Source organism: Haliotis asinina, chromosome 14 (assembly GCF_037392515.1).
Source record: "Haliotis asinina isolate JCU_RB_2024 chromosome 14, JCU_Hal_asi_v2, whole genome shotgun sequence".
NCBI lineage: Eukaryota > Metazoa > Mollusca > Gastropoda > Lepetellida > Haliotidae > Haliotis > Haliotis asinina.
The window spans coordinates 51,593,534-51,616,751 of record NC_090293.1 but is presented as its reverse complement, the minus strand read 5'-3'; the positions used below and the strand labels follow the sequence as shown (position 1 = coordinate 51,616,751).

Here is a 23,218-nt window from a genome sequence, read left to right as displayed (position 1 = left end):
AACGTTTATTAATGCATCTAACTCTAAAATGAAATTAATAGTGAATAACATAGTCACGATGCATCCAAGAAGCGTCACTTACCCAAGAACAAAACCATTTGTGCGAGACGTTTCATATTTGGGCAACAACAGCCGTTCAGTCCTTCCCAAGACCTCTACTGGTCTAGATCACGTTGTGGCTGTCTTTTATACAGGGAGGATGTCATGGCGACCGGTGTTGATTCTTGAGTTCGCTGCAGGTTTGCAAGGCGTTAAGAGACGTTCAAGTGGTATGTACTTTCAACTCCCCATAAATCTGTCTTATTTTGACATCTAAACACAACTGTGCGGTGTGCAGTGACATGGTTCCACGGGGTCCTTTGGTGCATATCATTTACTAAAAATCAAAGTAAGATGTATCGAATATTACTTGCTTCAGTCAACTAGACGTCTGTTGCCCTACACCGTTGTATATGTAGCACACAATAATACCAATTTACACGTGTGAAAATGTATTACCAACAGACTGAACTGGTAGCCATTGTGTCTATCGTAATGATATAATTATCCTGAGCAAAAAACGATAAACCTAGAAATTGTAAAATATGTATGTTTGCATGGTCACCTACAGGAAAGTATAGTTTGTCAAAATCACTAGTCATCCCCCAAACAAATATGTAGAAACAAGGACCGAGGTAACAATGAATACACAGCATAAAAGAAGTGATAGACGCACACGTATTAAAAAGGTTCGGTAAAAACCGACCCAAACTCTGTTCCTCACATATATTTGAATACAACTATGCTTATATGATATCAAATTAGAAAACAAAATTAAACGCAAGGGGTGTATTAAAACAAAGTAAATGAATTTAGATGTCTTACAAGTCTTTAAAATCTTTGCACTGCCAGTAAGCAATACAGTAGAAAATGGGACAACATGATAGAAAATTATGTATAATTTGTAGATTATGAATTATGCATAATGAAGGCAAAAACACAGTCAAAAATTCATAATGCTAGTTGCTCTATCACTACAAGTTTGGAACTGAGTAATTTGCAACAGGTTTTGTATTAGCTTTATACTACTCATCTTTTCATATTATATGTTTGTGTTCATGCTGAAATCTCTGTGAAGATGTTATGTGGTATATGTCCATTATGTGATTGTACAGGCCATGAGCAAAAGAGGGGAAAAATACAAGTTAAGTGATTATAAATATAACTATTTAATCAAGAAATTTAAATAATAAGTTATAAATGAAATATAAATACGAAAACAACAACAACGTTTAGCTCAAGCGCAATACCCTGAGTTTTTTATGTTTTTTTTGTCAGTTCCAGAACTAATGAAGTTCAGAACGTAAACGTGTGTCATCCACAATGTGCATTTAAATCAACAACGCACTTACCATAAACAATCTGTGAATCAGCCTGAATTGCACCCATATTAATCTGGGATCAAGGGTGCTTTAAAGGGTTTTACAAAAATACAGCTCAAGTATATTAAACAGAATGTCATCTTCCCGTTGTCCAGTGATATTCTATTCTGCCTGTTTCTGTTAGTGTCATCTATAGTTAAAATGCTTAGCTCCCATTAGTAGTTTTAAATCCGAATCTGTGATAATCTAGTTGTTTCCCTATCTTTCGTTGACAAGCTTTTATAATGTGCATGCATCTATGATAAATTTACACCTTGTTATAAACACGATATGGCTGAAACGTTATCGATGAGACTGTGATATTAAATTTGTCTTCACTTTCTGTGATTTTAAAATACGATGTGACGTTGAGATTGAGAGCCAGTGATTGAGGGAAACCAATACCAGCGCCTTGAGCAAGCACTAGTTGCAATCATATGTGCACTTTATAAATATCCTATAATAATAGTGATGCTTTGATCCTTTTCTGGATGAAAGGTGATTATTTTACTTTTGTTCATGACCTTATCTAACTTCACTTCACTTCATTTGTAGCTTTGAGGTCGTTACTAACTGATTTTGCAATTCTGTGAAACTGAAAAAAGTTTATCTTGTGGAATGTATGACAAAATTGCATATGTATCACAGAGTTACCATCGTAAATGAATATTAACACTATCATACTCACGAAACTCTATGTTCCCGTTGTACAAGAGGGGTTCCCAAAGGACATCTGGTAATTGGGTTATTCTTATAACCATATTTGGCAAAATCTCATGCAGTATCTTTCCAAAACGTTTTTGTATTGATTTTGATACCACCAAACAATGCGAGCTTTAAATATCGTGGAAATGTTTCTATCAGCACGTGTTTCCAGTTTCTCTCTTGATCCAATTGAAATAATTTGAAAGCCTCATTACTTCCAAAGCATCCCCATAAGCACACATATCAGTAATTTCAGGCCCACCCCCTAACGACTGGTCTACAAGCTATTATTATTTGGAAATCAACAGTGATTTCATTACAGCAACTTTCCCCAGATGTGTTATGGTTCTTTCATCCATCGCTGATTATTTCTTCATTTTCTGGGTTTCATTATAGGTTTATATCTGAGCTTTACTATTTCTACAACTTCCAGTACAAACATCTGATTTATCGTGCTTCATCTAGTTTGTGTATAAATCTAATGTGTTAGTAACCCCATCAAATGATTCATTTGAGTGATCGTGTCGTCTGTATATTGAGCATTCTATATTATTCACCACTATACTGTTTATATTTTCATTTTGTCGAATAAGGGCTGCTAGTATTTATGCACATAACTGTGGTAAGAAAATATATGGTGACAAATGGTTTCCCTGTCTTCAATCACCAAGGATGGGTGTGTAGGGAGACATGTTCCCATTAATAACAAAACTTGAATATCTTTATAAAGTATAGGAACCCATTTCATAATGCCCTCAGCAAAGCCAAAACAATACAATTTTATTGAAATAAAACACCAGGAGACAGGACAGGAAAGCCTTTTCAAAATATACAAGTAGTATCATACCTGGCATTTGCTTGGATTCTGTGTGTGGAAGAAGATCATAAATCATATTAATATTACCTCCAATATATCTATCATAAACAAATACTATTTGATGTTCATTGATGACATAGTGGAGGACTTTTTTAGTTTATCTTATGATTGAGGATATAAGTTTAATGATAAGTTCAGTTGGGTAATTAGACGTCAGTGTTGGAGTAACTGTTGTGGTTTATCTCCTTTTGAGACGAATGTTATTATTCTTTGTTTTGACAGATCGCTAATTTCAAAACTGTAGTTCAAATATCTAAACAGAAAGCCAAGAAGGTCCAGTCAGAATAAATGAAGAGTTGATAGGCAGAACTATTTGAACCTGGATTCGTGGAATCGTTGAGCATTTCCAATGCCGTTTAAAGTTTATCCAAGTAACTGTTAATGTGTAATCAGAAGAACGTACGTCGAGATAATTCTTTATTAATACCTATTCTTTGTATTGTTGTATATTTAGGCAGATAACGAACACCAGTCATTTGCTCATAATCTCAATATTCCAATGAAACCTGTCATTGGTCACGCATCGTTGGTGTAATTCAAGGGCCATAAGCTATACCTATTCATTGTATTGCTGTATACTTAGCCTGTGCATAGTGCACTTTACAAACTATTCTCTGAAATGGTCTGGAAACTTTTTTGTGTCTTTCACTAAGAGAAAAAATAATCAAAATGACAATTACGTAAACCAGTTTCGATTTAATAGGACCTATTTAAAATACCACCTGTTTCACTTTTAGAGAAATATTAATATCATTCTGTGATCAGCATGTTAAAGTATTCATATAATCGCATAAGCGGACAATATCATCATATTTCAACTATGGTGGAAAGATATTGTCAATAGTAACAACTAATTACCAAATCCGTCGTAGGATTCCGATTATATGATGATCATGTTTCGTCGTTATGAATATGTGGTGACACCCGGTGATCATATTAAAGTACATACTAGCATTGAAGAAAGGCGCAGTATAGTTGAAAGTATCTTGGGGAACTTCAACTATTCAGAAATACGTTTCAGTACGCATTGTGTCTTCAGCGCACACACCAGCGAAGAACAGGGTTACAATTGCTTTCATCGCCTAATTGGTTGTAAGAATCGACTAACGTGGCCGGGTGGTCAGACTCGCTGACTTGGTTGACATGTCAGTTGTGTAGAACGATGCACATGCTGTTGATCGGTGGATGGTCTGGTCTAAACGTGATCACTTCTATATCGCTTCCATGTAGTTGGTATACTGCAGAGTGCCACGTTATAGCTACAAAGTTTAGAATAGCTTGGATATTGGGATTAAATTCACATACCTTCAAACCCTAAACACGCAAACAAGTACAGACATCAATATTAAACCAGTTCATCAAGAACGACTGCCTTACTGGAATGTTGAACTGTTGATTAACAAAAGACCATGTAACGACTGTACTCTAAATGGTAAACTCTGTTTACACTATTGGCTTCCACTTAAAACAATTCAACCAAGAGTTTACTCACGGTCCGGACAATTTTCAATAGATCCAGGTATCCCACAACCATGTTCTGACATGTTCGTAAAAATGTTCGATACGGACATATATGTGCTCTGTGTAAAGTTACAACATGATGTTTGTTATCTTTCGCCCATCGTAAAGTTAAGCATATCCACCGTATCTACAGACACAGTCCCTGTCCTCGCCCTAGTGTTTCATGTTTGTCTGCGTGTCACTGTTAATGTTTGCCACACGACTACAAATTGCCCTGCACTAACAAGACGTTATTTGCACATTTTACAACTTGCGCAGATGAGAAGAAGTGGTGCAATAAATTAGGAAATCCAGTTTCTGTTGAATGAAAGTAGTGACACCAGTCAGGAAAAAAACAGACCAATGTTTTACACAATCTGAAAAAAAACAAACAATGCAGAAATGCATTGTTAGAGGCGTTACCCGGAAAGTATTGAGTGCTTCAGGACAGAGTGTATCAGCAGCGGTGAGGGCGACCCCGGCGACACTCGAGATGTAGGTTGAAGTGGACATTTATGATTGTAAAGTGACACTTTGAAAACTGAAGAGCCTAATGCAGCTTAGGTATCCTGGCTACCACATTTGCTGCATTGAGATAATACTCATTTTAGATGAGTATTGTTTCAACCGATTCAAAAGGGATTATTAAATGTTCTGCTACAAGTAAATGATTTCTCTGATGATTTCAAATTCCTCCTCTAATCATTGATTACGACATGAATGTACCACAAATAACACATACTTCACTATTCTCAGTGGTGAAAACGCCAGAGAGAGGTTCATAGCAACAGTTAACATGTTCTGCTTTTCAGAAAGTTTTTGAACCCACAACTTATTGTAGAAATATTTTATGGCTGTTCAAATATATCTCATTATGTTGAGCTGATTTTTACAACCAAAACAGGAGTTAACAAAAGCATCATTAATAAGAAAAACGAAAACAACCTGTAAAATCAGTAAATGATCAAACAATAGCTAATAATAAAATCATGAGGTAATTTAGGTTTAAAGTAAATGTTCAGTCATAAGTTCAGCTGTAGAATCAAAACGTTTGTTTTTTCCACTTTGTAAAACATCCTTCCATGATCCAGACATGGAGCTCCTTGTAAAAGGATCATGTCTAAGTGATTGCACATTGTCATTTTAGAAAGTGGTCAAACGTAAGAAGTGTTATATTTAGAATTACACTTTCTAAGTAAAGTACAAATTCTAGTACCTTTCGGGTTTGAGTCCCATCTGGGATTCGAACCCACACCTTCAGAGTCAGGCACCTAATCGCCAACACAAAAAAGTGATTTCTAAGAACGTCTACTCCTAAATATAACGTATATTACATTTGACCTTTTTTCTAAAACGGTGTTGTCTAATGTTAGCTTTCTTCCGTTAGGTAGATAAGATTTATTCTGTCTCAGAGGTCCCCAGCGAGAACCAGCACCCGTGAAGAGCCACCTCCTCGTGCTCATCTCTCGTGTGGACCCGGGACAGAATGTGTCCACAGCACGCCATTGCTGGTCGTAAGAGGCGACCAAACTGGGCAACCTGTTGGCCGTGGGTTGTGCCCCTGTGTCGGTGGAGGAGGTGATCCTGGTGGTTGTGGGCACTGGAACAAGGACTAGGTGATCCTGTTGCCCAACACACCACTTTAGCCCTAACTTCACCTAGACGGGTGGTTGAATAGCCCCGTTTCAATCAATCGGCTGATCACACCAAGCCCTGTGCTACATAGTGTACTGTTCCACTAAAACTCAATCCTTTTACAGTATCAAAATGTGTACATGGTATTGCTGGTGAAGTTTGTAACAAAAAACGGTTACGTACAGGCTCTCTGCCCATAGAATGTAGTAGAAAACAGCAGGCATCAAATTTGATGTCAACTGAGCTATTCGTTGGAATACCGGTATCAGTTACTCCGCATAGAACTTTGAACTCAAGTAAAGCCATCGTGCGAGACCGGGATCAACTCTTTGCCGACATGAATGAACTGGACATTGTCTCGGAAATGAAGGACCAAGAACTTTTGTGAAACGATTTATGACCCGGAAAAATTCTTAAAGTAGACCGACAAATACCTACTTATTCCATTTGTCTTCTCCAACTGCTCCAACATCAATTAAATCAGGATATTGCAATATCAACGTTGACATTTATATTCCAAAACCTCTGAGGTAAATGTCAAAAGTATGGACATGGTGTCACTAGCTGCACAAATTCCATAACATGCGCTCAATGCGGTGAAAAAACTAATCTGACTGAAGATTGTGATAGTAACTTTAAAAAATGCACAAACTGCTCTGGCACTCATTCGTCTTTTTCTAAAGACTGTCCATTATGGAAACAAAAAAATGGAGATAAACAGAATTAAATTCACCAGAAATATTAGTTTTGCTGATGCAAAAAAAACTTGCTGTTCAGACCCCAGAACCAAATCAGTCATATGCCTCAGTTACTCGAGTATCCGTTGGAACGAGTCAAAAAGTAACTGTACCTTTTTCCACATTTTTCCACATCGTGCCAAACTGATTTGACATGGGTTGACACGGATACACCTGAGGTATACTCACCTCACCAGTCAACGCAAACCACTGTATCACAATCAGAAATACCAGTCACAGTTGAAGTTCAATTTCGGTCATTGTCAAAGGAAAAATCATCATCACAGTCTACCCAACACTCTCTACTGGAAATTATGCGAAACAAATTTTAAAAAAAAACACAAAGTGAAACCAAACAATGATACTTCTAAGAAAAATCAGAGTGGCAGAGCCTCTAAATGGGCAGAAGACAAGATCCAGATATACAATAGGTTTGGATCCCTTGAAGCCATGGACGTGTCTGAAAACATCCAGCACAGGGCACATAGTCGGTCACCCTCTCGAAAGTCAAGGGGTAGACCCCAATAAACATCCCCAAGAAATAGTTTCTTCGAACATTAGAAAGTGGAACTGCAGAGGCCTTAGAAATAATTTGCATAAACTACATCTACTAGACCAAGACTTTTAACCGTCATCAATCTGCTTACAAGAAACGCATCTGAAGCAGACAGATTCTTTAAACGTTCGTCAGTTCAGCGCATATCATTTTTAGTTCCTGTTGATAATAGGGCCACTGGAGGGTCATCCATTCTTATCAGAAATGGCGTTATCCACAGTCATGTGACACTCAAAACAAACCTTCAGGCAGTTGCAGTGCGACTTACGTTGAACATTACACTTACTCTGTGTTCATTGTGCATTCCGCCATCATCAACTCTTATTCTGGCTGATCTTCAATCTCTCTATGATGAACTTCCTAAACCATGTGTACTCATCGGCGATCTGGATGGCCACAACCCGCTCTGGGGGAGTGCGACCACAAACACTAAAGGTAACATTATTGAAGATTTTATTTCAAATAATAATGTATGCATATACAATGATGGTGCAGATACATATTTACATCTTGGTACAGGAACACATTCAGCCCTTGACTTGTCATTAACTGACTCCAGCTTACTAAATGAATTTGAATGGTCAGTCCACGATGACCTTTGTGGAAGTGGCTATTTTCACACTATACTAAAACGTGTGACCCCATCTGATACCCCTCCTTTATGCAGATGGAATTTTAAAAAGGCTAACTGGCCTTTATATGCCATACAATGTGCTGACAAACTTAAACCTGAACATTTTATTGATGCTCCTGATGCTATCATGTGCTTTTCTGATGAACTAAATAACATTGCTGATGAGTGTATTCCAAAGTCCTCTGCAATTCCACATATCCGAAAACCATGGTTCAACGATGAATGCAAACAAACTAGGAAGGCAAGGAAAAAAGCAGAACATTATTTCCGTCGCTAAAGCGGGGCATACTTTCAAACAGAACAAACGCCAATCTTGGTAAAATTATGCATCCAAAATGAATTCTCGGACACCAATGTCCAAGGTATAGAACATGGTCCAGAAGTTCAAAGGTAAAGGCACTAAATCCAGTGTCCATCATCTTTAACATAGAGATCAGTTACTTACAGATAAATCAGATATTGCAAATAAACTGGGTGAAACCCTCGCTAATTACTTTCCTCTACTAATTATTTACCTAAATTCCAGCAGTATCAAAAACAACAAGAAAAGAAAACTATTAATTTCAATTCAAATAATGGGGAAGATTAATGAAACATTTTCTATTCATGAACTTCATTGTGCTCTTGATCAAGCTCACGACACTGCTACAGGAGCGGATAACATACATTCTCAACTCCTAAAGCACTTACCAGAATCCTGTTTAGAGACGCTCTTGTATATATTTGATGATATATGGACTTCTGGCAAATTTCCTTCTTCATGGCGTGATGCTATAGTAGTACCAATACCTAAACCTGGACGTGATCATACGGATCCATCCAATTATTGTCCAATTTCATTAACTAGCTGTGTTTGCAAGACCATAGAACGCATGATAAATAATCGACTTGTTTGGTACTTGGAAACAAATAACCTCATAACAGATATACAGTGTGGTTTCCGTAAAAACAGAAGTACTGTCGATCAGTTAGTGCGACTGGAATCATTTGTAAAAAACGCACTAATTAATAAACAACAGGCTGTGTCATGATTTTTTATCTCGAAGAAGCATATGACACAACCTGGAAATATGGCATTTTGAGAGATTTACATGATTTCGGTTTACGAGGTCGTTTACCTGAATTGATAGCAAACTTTTTAAATGACAGACAATTCCAGGTCCGACTGGGTTCTACCCTGTCTGATCATTACAATCAGGATCAGGGTGTTCCACAAGGCAGTATTTTGTCAGTCACACTTTTTAGTATAAAGATAAATAGTTTATCAAAAGTTTTAAGCAATTCAATTGATGTATCGTTATTTGTGGATGATTTTAATATTTCTTGTCGTGGTGAAAATATGAATACTATTAAACGACAACTGCAGCTGTGTTTAAACAAAATAGATAAATGGTGTCTTGAAAACGGCTTTAAATTTTCTAAATCCAAAACTAATTGTATACATTTTTGTAGAATATATAAACCCCATGAAGATCCTGAACTGTTTCTAAATGGGTCGCCCATAAAAGTTATAAAGGAGGCCTAGTTCTTGGGATAATTTTTTGACTCACATTAAACATTTCTACCACATATCAAATCTCTCAAAACTAAAAGGCACTTGACTTGTTGAAAGTTGTTTCAAATTCTTAGTAGGGAGGGGATCAAGCTACCCTCCTGCAACTTTATCGATCACTGATCCGGTCAAACCTAGATTGTGACTCCACTGTATATGGTGGAGCGCGTAAAAGCAACCTAAAACTTTTAGATTCTTCTCACCATCAAGGTCTAAGACTTTGTCTTGGCTCCTTTCGAACTTCACCTGTTGACAGCCTGTACTTTGAGACTGATGAGCCATCTCTTGGGCAACGACGTTTAAAATTAGCTTTACGGTATGTAACAAAATTATATTCCAGTGAGTCAAACCCTGCATATAACTGTGTTTTCAGTTCTCTGTATGAGGATTTATACAAAAAGAAATCTTCTCTTGTTCCGCCTCTTGGTTTAAGAATTAAACCATTTCTTTCTTCGGCCGGCATTGAACTGGAAAATATCGCTCCCTCCCGTCTTCTTTCTTCTCCTCCATGGCAATTGGTTAGGCCCCAAGTGGACCTAACATTGACCTCATTTAAAAAATCAGAAACAAATGAATTACAATATAAACTAGAATATAATCAATTAAAACATAAATATAGCATTTATAAATCCTTATTTTGCAGATAGGTCCAAGGACGGTGGCGCTGTGGCTTGTGCCACTGTCATTGGATCCAGAACAATATCTTCTAAAATACCAGATAACAGTTCTATTTTTACGGCTGAAGCAAATGCCATACTAACTGCTTTTAAATATATTGAAAGACACCCTAAACGTAAACAATGTATAATCTATTCAGACTCTCTTTCTTGCCTTCAGGCTATTAAAATATTTCTTGCAAACATCCAATTTTAATAGAAATTATGGAATTGTATAATGATCTTGCTACTGGCCAATGTGACATCGTCTTCTGTTGGTTACCCAACCATGTAGGAATCTCTGATAACACACTGGCTGACCTTGCTGCTAAAGCAGCACTCAAGAAATCTGTGACACCACTTCTTATTCCTTACAGTGATTACAAAGCCACCATTATATCTTATATCCGCGATCTGATGCAAAAGAAGTGGAACACCCAAGTAGGTATCAATAAATGACATGAGATAAAACCATACGTTGGTTATTCAAACTTGGGTTGTGAGTCCAGATTTGAAGAGGTCATCCTACGGCGATGTCGTATTGGTCATACGAGGTATACACATGCATAGCTGTTGAAGATCATCATTTTTGCATCCCTTGTGATGAGAGAACTACGGTCAAGCATATCCTGCTTGACTGTGTTGAATTCTCCATCACAAGGGATAAATATTTCAATGTAAAAACGTTTTCGGATCTTTTTAACACAGTAAATACTCATTTAATTATTGGATTTTTAAAGGAAATTGATTTCCTTGTTGAATTGTAATTGATATGTTCTGTAGATAGTTGAATTTTAATGATTGGTAGTATAGATTAGGAACATTGATTATTAGTGGCTGTACTCTCAAAGGGGGTTGAAGTATTATAAAATTATTGTCCTCCTGAAAGGGTACGTAAGTCCCAAAATATTTTTAAGTAGATTTATACTTGCCAGGATTTTCAAGTGTAGTATTTGTGTTATTTTAAGTTTGGCTAAACTTTCTTACAGTCGCCAGCGGCTGAAGTGATGGTGTAAATCCAACTAGGGTCCATGCAGGTAGCCAAGGTACTGTAAGTCCCCATGGTCCCTAGTGTGGTGATGTACCTTCTGTTGTTGGCGATCTATAGCCTGTTTTTATACTGTATTGTGCATATAATGATATCAGTTTTAATACTAATTGTGATATTCTGTGTTTTACTGTCCTTCGTTGACAGGTTTCATAAAGTACCCATGGTCCTTTTCATTGTTGTATGTTCTCGTCACGATATGGCTGAAATATTGCCGATGTGACGTTCAATAGTACCTCACTCACTCACCCCAGCGAGAACCAGTTGAAGATCATCTCATCCGCACTGCACAAGTGGAGTCATTTAACTGATTGAAACAGCCTTAAAATAATTATATTTGCACCATCACATAGTTCAGATCGTTGTGACATGTTGGTAAAAGTCAGTACCGGAAGCACAATAAGTATATCTCTTGACATTTTACAAAGATCCGTAGCTGTTGGCGAGGAACTACAATCTGTCTCAGTGATGCTAGGAGTGTCCGAGTTGAACATTGGTGTTCATAAGTTTTGCCTATATATATCTACTGTGACGGGAAAGATGGACACAAAAATTATCTTTGCAATCTTTGTGTGTAAGTGTGGAAGAATATGTAAACGTAAATACTGATCACGCTATGTCCAGTATTTACATACGCAGGTCATTGGCTCCCTCCTTCTGAAAACAGTCTGCGTTCCGCTGTTTATGTTGTTGACAGTTACATAGACAGATGCTTTCATACAAATGCATAAAATCGGTGATTTACAATGTGATTAGGTTGTCTGACAAAACATCAACTTGCAAAGTTTGATATCGATTGGATCATTGGATGAAGAGTTATTTAGAAAACACCAGGTCCACATGCATTTCATGCCAAACTATAAAGATACCGAACTGTCTTGTTCAATAGTCTTGGAATTCCCTGAGATATCGAAACGGTTAACGTTGTCGTGGTCTTTCACTCAGGCAGGTTTCGCACGCGTGTGTACAGACCTCCAACGGACGTTAACACGTCGTGGTGTACCGTTCGTGGTTACACGTGCTGTTCATATCGGTCCCATAGTCTGGAGATGGTGGTTCTGCCTCCAAGCATCCTTCCCTTCTACTTCATGGAGTCGAAGCAGCCTTTTGCGCCATTACATTCGCCAACAAGTCCACGGGAAAATACAGCCCTTAGCCTGCCTCTGTATACGGTTGTCTCAAGTGTTGTACGTGCCGTACATGCAGATAAGAATGTGTATTATTTCCAGTTTTGCAAAACCAGTGAGCACAAACTAAGAACAGTCATTATAAGGTCGCTTCAGCGATTTCTCTATGTTGGCGTGTTGAGAGATGCTGAATCTATGTGGAACCAATTTTACATAGCTGTATTGGACTCTGCATTGAGGGTACAAACATTTTTGTCCCTTAATTAATCAAGCATTGTAATTAAATTGACTATTGATGGTTATTGAAGCATATCAGATAACTGATATAAGGAGCTAAAGTCAAATATCTTGGCAATACGAGTCATATGCATAAAGAAAAGAGGTACGCAAAGGTGAATATTAGTGTCCACGTGCATGCTTGTGGCTTGGGGAACTCCACCATTTCACATAGTGGTTTCTTTAAATATCTTCTTTTTGGAGAAAAAAAAGTTTTAAATGGAGTTTTGGTCAGTAAAATATTCTTTGAAACTTCTCTCTAAGTTTCCTTATTGGGATGCCTATATATATCGACTTTTGAAACATGAAGGCATATCAAGACCCCAGCCCTAAATTAGACAGTGTAAAATGTGTAATGTATGGCGTATCATTAAGACGAGTGCGACGTTTCTGTTATGTTGGGAAACAGCTTTAAATTAGGTGCGTTAGTGTTGCCAGTAAATGTAAACAACTTCAACAGGCAAAATGAAAACTGACGTTCATGGAAGTCATAGATACTTCCTCAGAAGAGTTTAAGGGAGATTACTAGGTGGATTGCATGTTGCATTATAATGTTTAAATGCAAGGGTATTGTACGATCGCTTCATGTAACATCTTTAGGATTATTCCCTTTGTTCAAGGAGCTCCGTATGGCCAGAGGGACGTCATAAGCAGAGATTCTTAAACGCTCAAGGAAGTTCTTATAATAGGTTTTGTTTGCTGGTTCATGGTTCACTCCACAATATTCCAGTTCTCGTTTGACGGCATGGAGCAAAATGGTCGTATAGGGACTAGGCAAACCAGCGAGTGATGTTATGAGCAACATCAAACACGGTAGCCGACGACCACCCGAAATCAAACAATTTACACGATTGATCCATTGCGTTAAAGGTTGTTGGGGATCAGAAGTACTCAAAATCCACGTATGATCATGTCATATCAGTTTCAGTGTGATCACACACTAAATGTTGACACTGAGTAGCTAACGTGACGCCGTAACCATCATATCTGGGTATACTGCTGATGTATTAGATATGGATGATGATAATTCATGGCCCGCGCTGTTGCACTGTTACACGTGTACTCGTTACTGCGGGACTGTGGGCAATGACAATGCAACATTTCAGTGTTTAGTGATGTTGTCTTGGCCCATTTTTGGAAATATATTTTTTAAAAATAATCATGACCATACATGAAACTACATGCTTTCAGAATTTATTATGAATGATGGATACACCATTCATCAGACCATACATGAGATAACATTCTTCTGGCGTCTACTTGACACCCACTGTCATTGCAGATAAGATGTTGATAACATTTACTTTGTGTCAGTGGTCACTGGGAGACAGGTCCACGTCATCAGTAACATGTCATCAATGGCCTAAAGGTAACCAGGAAAGAATTTTGTCTTCTTATCTCCTGTGAGGAAATTGCATGAAGCTTACATGGGCCAGAATCACAGGCCCAAGATATGTGTCGAGAAAATTATGTTGATGGACATTTTAAATTGGTTATTGGGAGAATTGCTGTTTCCACAAAACACACCACTTATGTCCACCAGGTCAGCTGCATAACACACTGATCGGTACTGCTGTCACCACTTTCAATCTCTTAATAATCAATCAATGAATCAATTATAAGCATAAATGAGTCTAATGTCACTGCAAACAAAATGAACACATCTAACAAAAAGCATCGTCTTGTGGTCTTCAGTTGAGGTTCAGCTTTGTGAGGACAGCAACAGCTGCGAGCATCCATATGTGCACCGATATCTTAGCAGCACCAGATGCTGAAATAAAATACGTTCATGTCAGTGAACAGTCATTATTATTGTCATTGACACAGGGTCACATTTCAGTACTTTCTGTAATGTAACATGTTTTTGTGTACGCATTTCTAATGGCGTCATGAGACACGGTTATCGTCTTTGATTATCTATTTCCCTACTACCTCCATCTACATAACAATCTAATTATCCTATTCAAAATTATCGCTCAACCAACACCATTCAGTCATGAAATCAGATGCAGAAGGTAACAAAAGCATTTTCACGATGGATTCATTTCATGGGGCGTTTTCCTATGGGTCGTTGAAAACCTGTTCCTGTATCACATTTCATTTGAAGTTGGGTTTTCTCGGGATGCATAATATTTGGGGATACATTTTACTAAAGTATATTGAGCAAAACAAAAATCTTCCTTTCTATTTGAAGAAGTTTTAATCAAACGGATTTAATAAGAGACAATGTTAAAATAGAACACAATTTCACATCAACCATATTTCCTTATCCACGCTCTCTATTTATAATTCCATACATTTGTGACAGAGTATTGTACTCATCATAATCTAAAAGGTTTCACTTATAAAAATAGCATTCCTTGATTCTATGGATTATATTCAGATGTCTAAAGTAGTTATCATGACTTACATCTTATGATATCAAGACAGAACCTTGGTGTTCACATCTGTCTCGTACCGAAAAGCGACTGCACACATACGCAAATACACAGAGAGACACACAGACACACAGACACAGACACAGACAGACAGACAGACACACACACACACGTGTGTGTGTCTGCAGCTGCTGTTTGTAGGAGACACAAAATGGTATATATGGTATTTATTCGAATAGTTAATAACGTCCCCGAAAAGAACGCTATGGAGGTGCACTGTGTTTATTGAGATCTGTTCTTCATATACCTATAGAATAACACAGGTGAGATATTATCGGTAGCCATGTACATTGCTAACTGTAGAAAGCAGAACAGAAGGTTAAACTGCATCAGAGCATATCCAATGTATCATGCAGACAGGTGAAGTTATAAAGGCGGGAGCTTACGAGATCAAAATCCTGTATAGTTTTGTTGCTCTTATGTCAGCACGATCTAAAAGTTGTTTACACAAAATATTGGCGTTCGAAGGTGACGATGATCAAAAGAAGAATATGAGAGGCAGATGTTTCATATACTCGCATAAGTTACTGGAACATGTCATTGTATATATTTACCGTCAGTACATAAGTCCCCTTTAAAGCCCGGAGCACAGAAACAGATATCCTGGCCAGACGTGTCAGCCTTACAGGTGCCGCCGTTTTCACATGGAGTCGAATCTGTGCACTTTGGCTCTTGAAAAAACAAAATTGGGATGATCAAATAATGTCGAATGCATACAAATTACACGCACTACTTACAGTGGGAGGAACAGCTGGTGGGGTATGTACAATAAGACAGTAGGTCTCGTACGCGAGTCCGTTCTTATTTACGGACATTGAATCAGAGTGAATTTCACATTTAAATTGTATTTTAAGTTTTTGCTTGTGCAAGAATGGAAGGCTCTGATTCAGTTGAAAGTATTAGTAGTCAGCTTGACTGAGAATGTGTAAGTGTATCCACAAGTGAATGGTGATTTGGAAAGATATTTATTAATGAATGTAGTATTTTACCTTTGAATAAGTTAACGAACAAAGACTACAAACTTTTGGGGCGAGATCCAACACGTGCATGTTGAATTTTTGGATCGAATGCTAATGACCCAAACATTTACAAAAACATATTTTTACAGATAAGAGAAAAAATATAATGAAGTCAGTTTCAATTCCTTTTCACCACGGGATAATTTCCTCATTTTGTCGTTTTTCACATTTTCCATAGAAATAGACTTTATAGTAAAGTGTGTGTCAAAATAGATTGCTATTAAATCTCCTAGTACACCAATCTCTGTGAAACGGAGCCAATGGTCAGACATATATTTGGAAAATAAAGTCTTGACTTTCTGTTAAATTGTAGTAGGTTTAATTGGTCACAACTCATGGAACATGGTGATCAAAAGTCAAGAATTGCGAACACCCTATTTCCCCGTTACACTCTTTAGACAATCCAGGCATTGTTGTTTTTGCAATCTACTTAATTTCTGTGACAAATCGAAATACATAAATTAAGGAAACACATGGGTAAGTACAGTTATGTCGATATTCCCTTTTAAGAAGTACAACTCTCTCCATCAAAATCAATGACAGTTGGTGGGATACAGAGTTTAACTTTGGATAAATACATCTCAAAGTGGTAACGTAGAAAACAGAAACCATGCAATCTACGTTACCACCATATGCAGTCTACCTGACCATTTTGGTTTAATCATTATTATGTAACATAAAACAAAAGAACTTTTGCCTTGTACATATCATCCACTATTGATCAAAACCAATGTAATATCCTTGCTTGGAAAGGTCACCAGATGATGAAACTGAAGAACTACGAGAAATATAACATTTTAGTAATCTGTGTTACCCCTCATTGCATTATGGTAGCTCTGTAGCTTACGATCACTTATTATCATAAATTATTCTAGAACAATGAACACTATGCATTGTGGAAGTAACAAAGTATAACATTATTAGAAGGTGTCTGATAATGTTAAGTATGTTCACGCTAGTGTAATTACGTTACCAAGGTCAAGACGGCTTAGAAACATAATCTAGCCAATGCATTGATTTAACATTAGCTGTATTTGTATTGAAATTGTTGTATTGCTGATACGTATTAGTTGTATATAAAAAGAATGCATTGCAGCTGCCAAGTGGATCAGATCACGTATATTACATCACAGAAATTACATTTGCGTGTATTGAGTATCACGGGCTGTGTCGATGTATCATCTGTGACATATTACAGGAATTTTCTGAATCCTTGAAGGACTTGCCTCGCTTTTGTCGGTTATTTCGAGCATTTAATGTTCTATAGCGACATATGTAGGTCACGTAGATTACATCCTTAAAAACCTAAACGATATAAACTCTAATTATGTTTTCTGGAGTAATCGGCTGTTTAGCTTTATCACGTGTTCCTTGTTACTTTTAAGAATTCTAACAAGGTATTTGTGTGCTCTAGATATTGTTAATTCTCCAGTAACGTACATTACGCATATACTGGAGACATTGTAAAATGGTAATCTATTTTTGAAAAATTATATTTAAACGCAGTTTTCTCTTGAGAGAACAACATTATAGAAAATTGATTTTAAAAATTTATAAATGCTATAAATTTCAAACACGTTTCAGGATTCTCTATCGTGGGTTGCATTGTACAGATAGCATCCCCCTCTGGCAACAAACGCTTTGTAATAGAATCAGTCCAAATGAACATGTGTGGATAGTCAGATAAGCTGAAGGCGTGGCATTTAATTTTGTTTGTGATGCCTCTGTTCTGATATTTAAAGCAAACATATCTTAAATACAAATCCAAACTCCTGAGGCTACAGTTAAAGTGTGACAGCAATATTTATAAATCGCCCCGTTTTATAGAGAACTAGTGCCTAATCTGAACGAGAAAGAAATGTGGCAGGCTATAATATGACTAAATCATGAGCTGTGTCAAGAATAAACTTTGCAGATTGTGATCCTTGGCGAACTTAATACACAGTGTCATGTGGTGAGTATGTTAAGAATCAGGGCGTTTTATGGATTGTACTTTCATTTGACATGGCAGTACATGGTGACATCCTGAACGCAACACTATATATTGGATAATAGGGAACGACAGTGTGTGTTTTGTTTTCGATTTTCGATTTACATAAATTGATATAAATTACAGGGTAATGGTATCACGTGATTAGAGTACGCACCAAGTTCACATGTGTTCCCTCCATAACCCGCTGGACAATCACACACGTACGGCTTACTGTCTGTCTTGCAAGTTCCACCATTTTCACAGTCGTCGTTATCTTCGCAGTGTGGAGCTGAATTGGAATGTGAAAATCTGTAATAACGCTACGACTACGCCTCGAGCTTAGTAAAAAGGAAAGCATTTACAAGCACACCAGTTTGAACTTGTAGGGTAATGTTACGACAGTCAGAGAGGAGGGAGTTTCAGTCACAAAAGCATAACAGAGCTGTGGGATGTGCACTAGATCATATTTCTACCGTCAGGAGACGTCTTGAACCAAATTCCTTGCACCACAAATTCGCGTTCCCATGTATCGACATTGAATTAGAAAAGTGAATTTCACGTGTAAATTGTGTTTCAATGTTTCACTTGTAAAACGTGCAGCTCACGCAAGTATTTACATGCTTCTTTGTGCAGATAAGAGATTAATTTACATAATGACGTCGGTTTAGATTCTTTGTCACCTCAGGGTGAAGGTTATTACGTGAAATAGATATTATTGGTCACGGTGTGTCATGTTTACATACAGATTCAAACTTTTGAAATGAATGTGTTACAAACCCTGCGAATATGAGCAGAGGTGAAAGGTATCACGTGTGTTTTTTCATGATATAATTTATACGCTGTTGCAAGAATAAACATGGCATACAATGACCCTTAATTAGCTGACTAGATAGTGTTATATGGTGGTTACATACAAAATGATTTCGGTTGTGAGACCCATAAAGGATTGGGGACTGTCAGAAATTTCATACATGGCATACATTGTTTCGCCATACAGTTGGAGAAAGTGGCGGTGGGGTAGCTAGAGTCCGCCGATCAGGATGAAGATGCGGACTAGATTTCCCACATGAATGCAGTGTCTGAAGTCCATTTCTGGTGGCGGAATGATATTGCTGGAATATTGCTAAAAGAGGTGTGTACCCACTTACCCTTCGAGAAAACCAGTGGGTCTTTTTGCTGAACTTTATCAACTAACCATATGAGACAGTACCTTAGTTTTTAACCTACCTGGAAGTAACAGAATCAGATGCACACACAGCGACGAAAAAGGTATTATTTCGCACATTTCGTATAAATCCAAAAATATATAAAAAGGACCCAAGCCGCACAGGTCTTCAAACACCGACATATATGTAAATAGATGATTTTGTTTGTGTCCTTGCTGAATGGTTTGAGAATTTGTATGGGGAACGCTTGCAAAATTTGTAAAATGTAGAATCTACGTCCCAGATAATATTCTAAACAACTATTCTGAAAATGCTAACGTTTTCCAAGTCCAAGAGGAGACCTACCGAGTTCACATCTGTCTCCACCGAAGCCGGTTTTACAAGTGCAGACAACTGACTCGCCTGAATCGTCACACGTTCCTCCATTCTGGCAAGGGTCGTTGGTACAGGAAGCTTCAAGAAACATAATTATTGTGCATGATAACGAATCAAGGCAAATCATCCTAAACCTCCAACAAAAATTGAACACTAAATGGCACATGAAGCTAAAGCTTTTCAAAACTGAACTGCAGGCAGATGTCTTAACTCGGTTAAGTCTATTGTTACGACTTCTACTCTGCTGCCCAGTTTGTTGCTGTTACTTTTATTAATTACAATACACACACATCCATCCATCCATCCATCCATCCATCCATCCATACATACATACATAGATACATACATACATACATACATACATACATACATACATACATACATGCATACATACATACACGCGCGTACATATATACAGTATGGTTCAAAATTATTGAGAATAGCTAAAGCATTTCATATTATTAAACGAGAACAAATCAGATAAAATTGAATGTATTGTGAAAGTGAACTGACCTTTTCATGTTGTGTAGGTAACAATTTAATATTTTATCAAGTCTCCTTGAACTTCACGGCACAGTCTAAGACAGGTAGGTATACTTCCTGTCAGAGAGGTTAGTGTCTCGTGAGTTATGCTGTCCCAGTATCGGACCACTTCTCTCTTCATGTCTTCAATTTTTGTCAACCCCTTTTGATTCACACATTCCTTTATCATCCCCCAAATGTTCTCAGTGGGATTTAAGTCAGGACTATATGCAGGAAATGGTAATGCAGTCACATTTTTCTCCTGAAACCACTGCTTGGCATGTTTTGCAGTGTGTTTAGGATCATTATCTTGCTGCAAAATCCAGTCATTTCCATAAAACACATGTGTACTTGGAAGGAGAAAATTATCTAATATGTTAGTGTAGCGTTGACTTGTCAGATTTCCCTCAAACACACACAGCGGGGTCGTTCCTAATAAGGATATCCCTCCCCATACATGAAACTTTGGGCTGTATTTAGGTCGTCGATACAACGGTGCTGACGCAGACTTTGTCCATATTTTCACATTATTGGGATATACCCATATTGAGCTTTCATCAGTAAAAATCACATTTTCCCAGTCAAAGTTTTCATGTGCCAAACACCACTCAACACGCCTGTCTTTATGTTCTTGTTTCATGAGAGGAGAAGGAATTCCAGTCTTTTTCTCCCATCCAAGATCAATCAAATTTCTTCTAACTGTAGATTTTGATATAACTGTTCTATCCCCTTTCTATCATTTCATACCTGATGTTGGAGATGCTTGCCCTTTGCTTTTTAGACGCTAAAATTCCCAGCCGGACGCGATCTGAGAAGTCCAATTTTCTGGGTCTCCCTGCTCCTTTCTGGTGCCCAAAATCCTTTCCCTCTTTAAAATTCTTCCTAATCCTATACACAGTAGAAAGAGGAGTTCCTGTTCTCTCTGCCAATGTATTTACATCATCAATTCCTTGATTACACAACTCAAAAATCAACCTTCTTTTATCTTCAGCAGACATTGTTGACAGTGCTGAGGAAAATGACGTCTGCTACAAATTCAGGGGAGGTAACTCTAATTGTACTATACTCAGTAGGCCAAGATGAGTTACCTCCCTTATACCATTACTTAGTTTTAAGTATCAGTGAATCAGTTGAGGTGTTAGGATAGCTCAAAGTAAGAAGAAAAATTCTCAATAATTATGAACCAGACTATATAATATATAATGTATAAATATAATACACACGCACACACACACATATATATGGAAGAAACATCCATTTAATGCATAACATCCAAATCACGGTAATATTGAACTTGTTACTTACTTGCTATACACTGGCTGCAGAACATCACTACAATTGTGATCAACCCTGTAAACATATATTGGTGTAAGATTTGGGTATTATACTTTTCAACAACAAACAGCATAATGTTCATTAGTTGTCCTGTAATGTGATCATCTCGGCAAATCTACACTGACATGGAGATGGAACAGTCTTCATATGATAAGATATTGATAGAGGACACTTCTTCAAAGATATGACAACATACTTCTTCATTAGATGAATGCTTACCCCACATTACATGAGACTTCATACTGACTAACCCCAGCTTCTTGCTGTCAGTGGTCGTTGTGCAACAGCACATCCCTTATATGTGTAGCCTAAAACACAGCTACTTCACTACAGGAGATCTGATTGGGAGGAATGAAAAGGGGAGTGTCGTAGACATGGCGACTGATTGAGTTATTATGAGTCACACCGTGTGTTTGATTAGTTACAGTTCCTGTCGGTAGCACCATTTGTTCATCATATATCTTGTCTCAAATACGAATGCCAGTTAGTGATGCCACTCAAAGACGTATGTAGGAATCATGTGCCAAGTCGTTTTAGAATGCAACTGAAGAACAGTACTTTCACAATGTCACGCCATTTCATGTGTGTCAACAAATTATATCTTGCCCTCAAAATAGATTGGGTTTTCTGTCAGATATACATAGTATATACAGTTTTGATAACATGTCTATGGAAAATGTGAAACTGGTCACATAATTATTGTCAGTTATGATTAAGTCTCGTATTATTTCCAGTACATTTTTGTTCCGTAAACAAAAGGAGACATATCATTGTCAATGAATGCTCTCATGAGGAGAAACAAAGGACGAACATATGTATGACACTTTCAGACTGAAACATGGCATAATCTCTCAAAAATGTAACATCTGCTTTGTGAAACATCGCATGAAATTCCTGTGAACAAAGCTGTCTGCAAAAGACACGATGTTACAAAAGTTTTGGTTTATTAGAGATTAAAGTGTATGGAGTCTTTAACAGGCTCCTGCATGCAATTCTCATGCAACCAACGTCTGCCTATTCTCAACACCAGTTGTTTCTTGGCCTTTTCACACTCATGTGAGTACATGTCATCGTTATTGCTTTGGCAACAGACACTCAGTCAGACGTATTTTACGACATATTCTCCACAGGAGGTACTTGTTGTTTACTGTCGTGTTCACAGTGCCTAGCTATTATCTGTGGTATGGTTCCCCAGACAAAATTTCAACATGAAAACTAAGTACCGAGCAAGTGGATAGTTGTCAGATTCTTTGAAGAGAGAAGACATCGATGAAAGTATTTGTGTCCTCCAACATATCTTAAACTCAGAAGTCGTTGAAAAACCCAATGCCTACCAGAATACCGAAGGCATGTTGAGGCCAGTAAAAGGTTTAGAAGGGTGCAAGTGTTTCAAACAAAAAACAAAAAAAATCACACACATAGTAATATGTGATTATCAGTCATGCCAGAGCTATATCAGTTCTTTTAACACTCAGCAGTTTGTCAGATACTTGGCTCATTGACAACTATGTTCAATGTATAATGGAAAGGTTAAAACATGATGACGAATGTGTGTCCACCGAAACGTGATTTGGTTATATGGTTTTGAGGACATTTACGTGACTCCAAAACATGTTCCATACCTCTCCAAGATCAACCATTAACGATGAAACACCCAGAAATCATTTCTTTGAATTGTTGGCGTCAGA

The 23,218-nt window shown here is 37.5% G+C and overlaps 2 protein-coding genes across 3 annotated transcripts in view; both read right to left on the bottom strand.

The window, feature by feature from the left end:
- Positions 1-376, bottom strand: part of LOC137262235 (delta-like protein C) — a 52,616-nt gene extending 52,240 nt beyond the window's left edge. The window contains exon 1 of one of the 2 annotated variants that reach the window (XM_067800038.1): positions 83-376. In XM_067800038.1, the coding sequence (XP_067656139.1) occupies positions 83-116 (34 nt within the window). In that variant the 5' untranslated portion in view covers positions 117-376. The remainder of the gene's footprint in view (positions 1-82) is intronic. The other variant, XM_067800039.1, reaches the window with a different exon arrangement.
- Positions 377-14,394: 14,018 nt separating this feature from the next.
- The window catches only part of LOC137261965 (delta-like protein C), a 40,862-nt gene continuing 32,038 nt past the window's right edge, over positions 14,395-23,218 (bottom strand). Inside the window, exons 6-9 of the mRNA XM_067799772.1 lie at positions 19,644-19,751; positions 18,308-18,421; positions 15,696-15,812; positions 14,395-14,474 (exon numbers count right to left, since the gene is read on the bottom strand). Coding sequence (XP_067655873.1) covers positions 14,395-14,474; positions 15,696-15,812; positions 18,308-18,421; positions 19,644-19,751 — 419 coding nt within the window. The remainder of the gene's footprint in view (positions 14,475-15,695; positions 15,813-18,307; positions 18,422-19,643; positions 19,752-23,218) is intronic.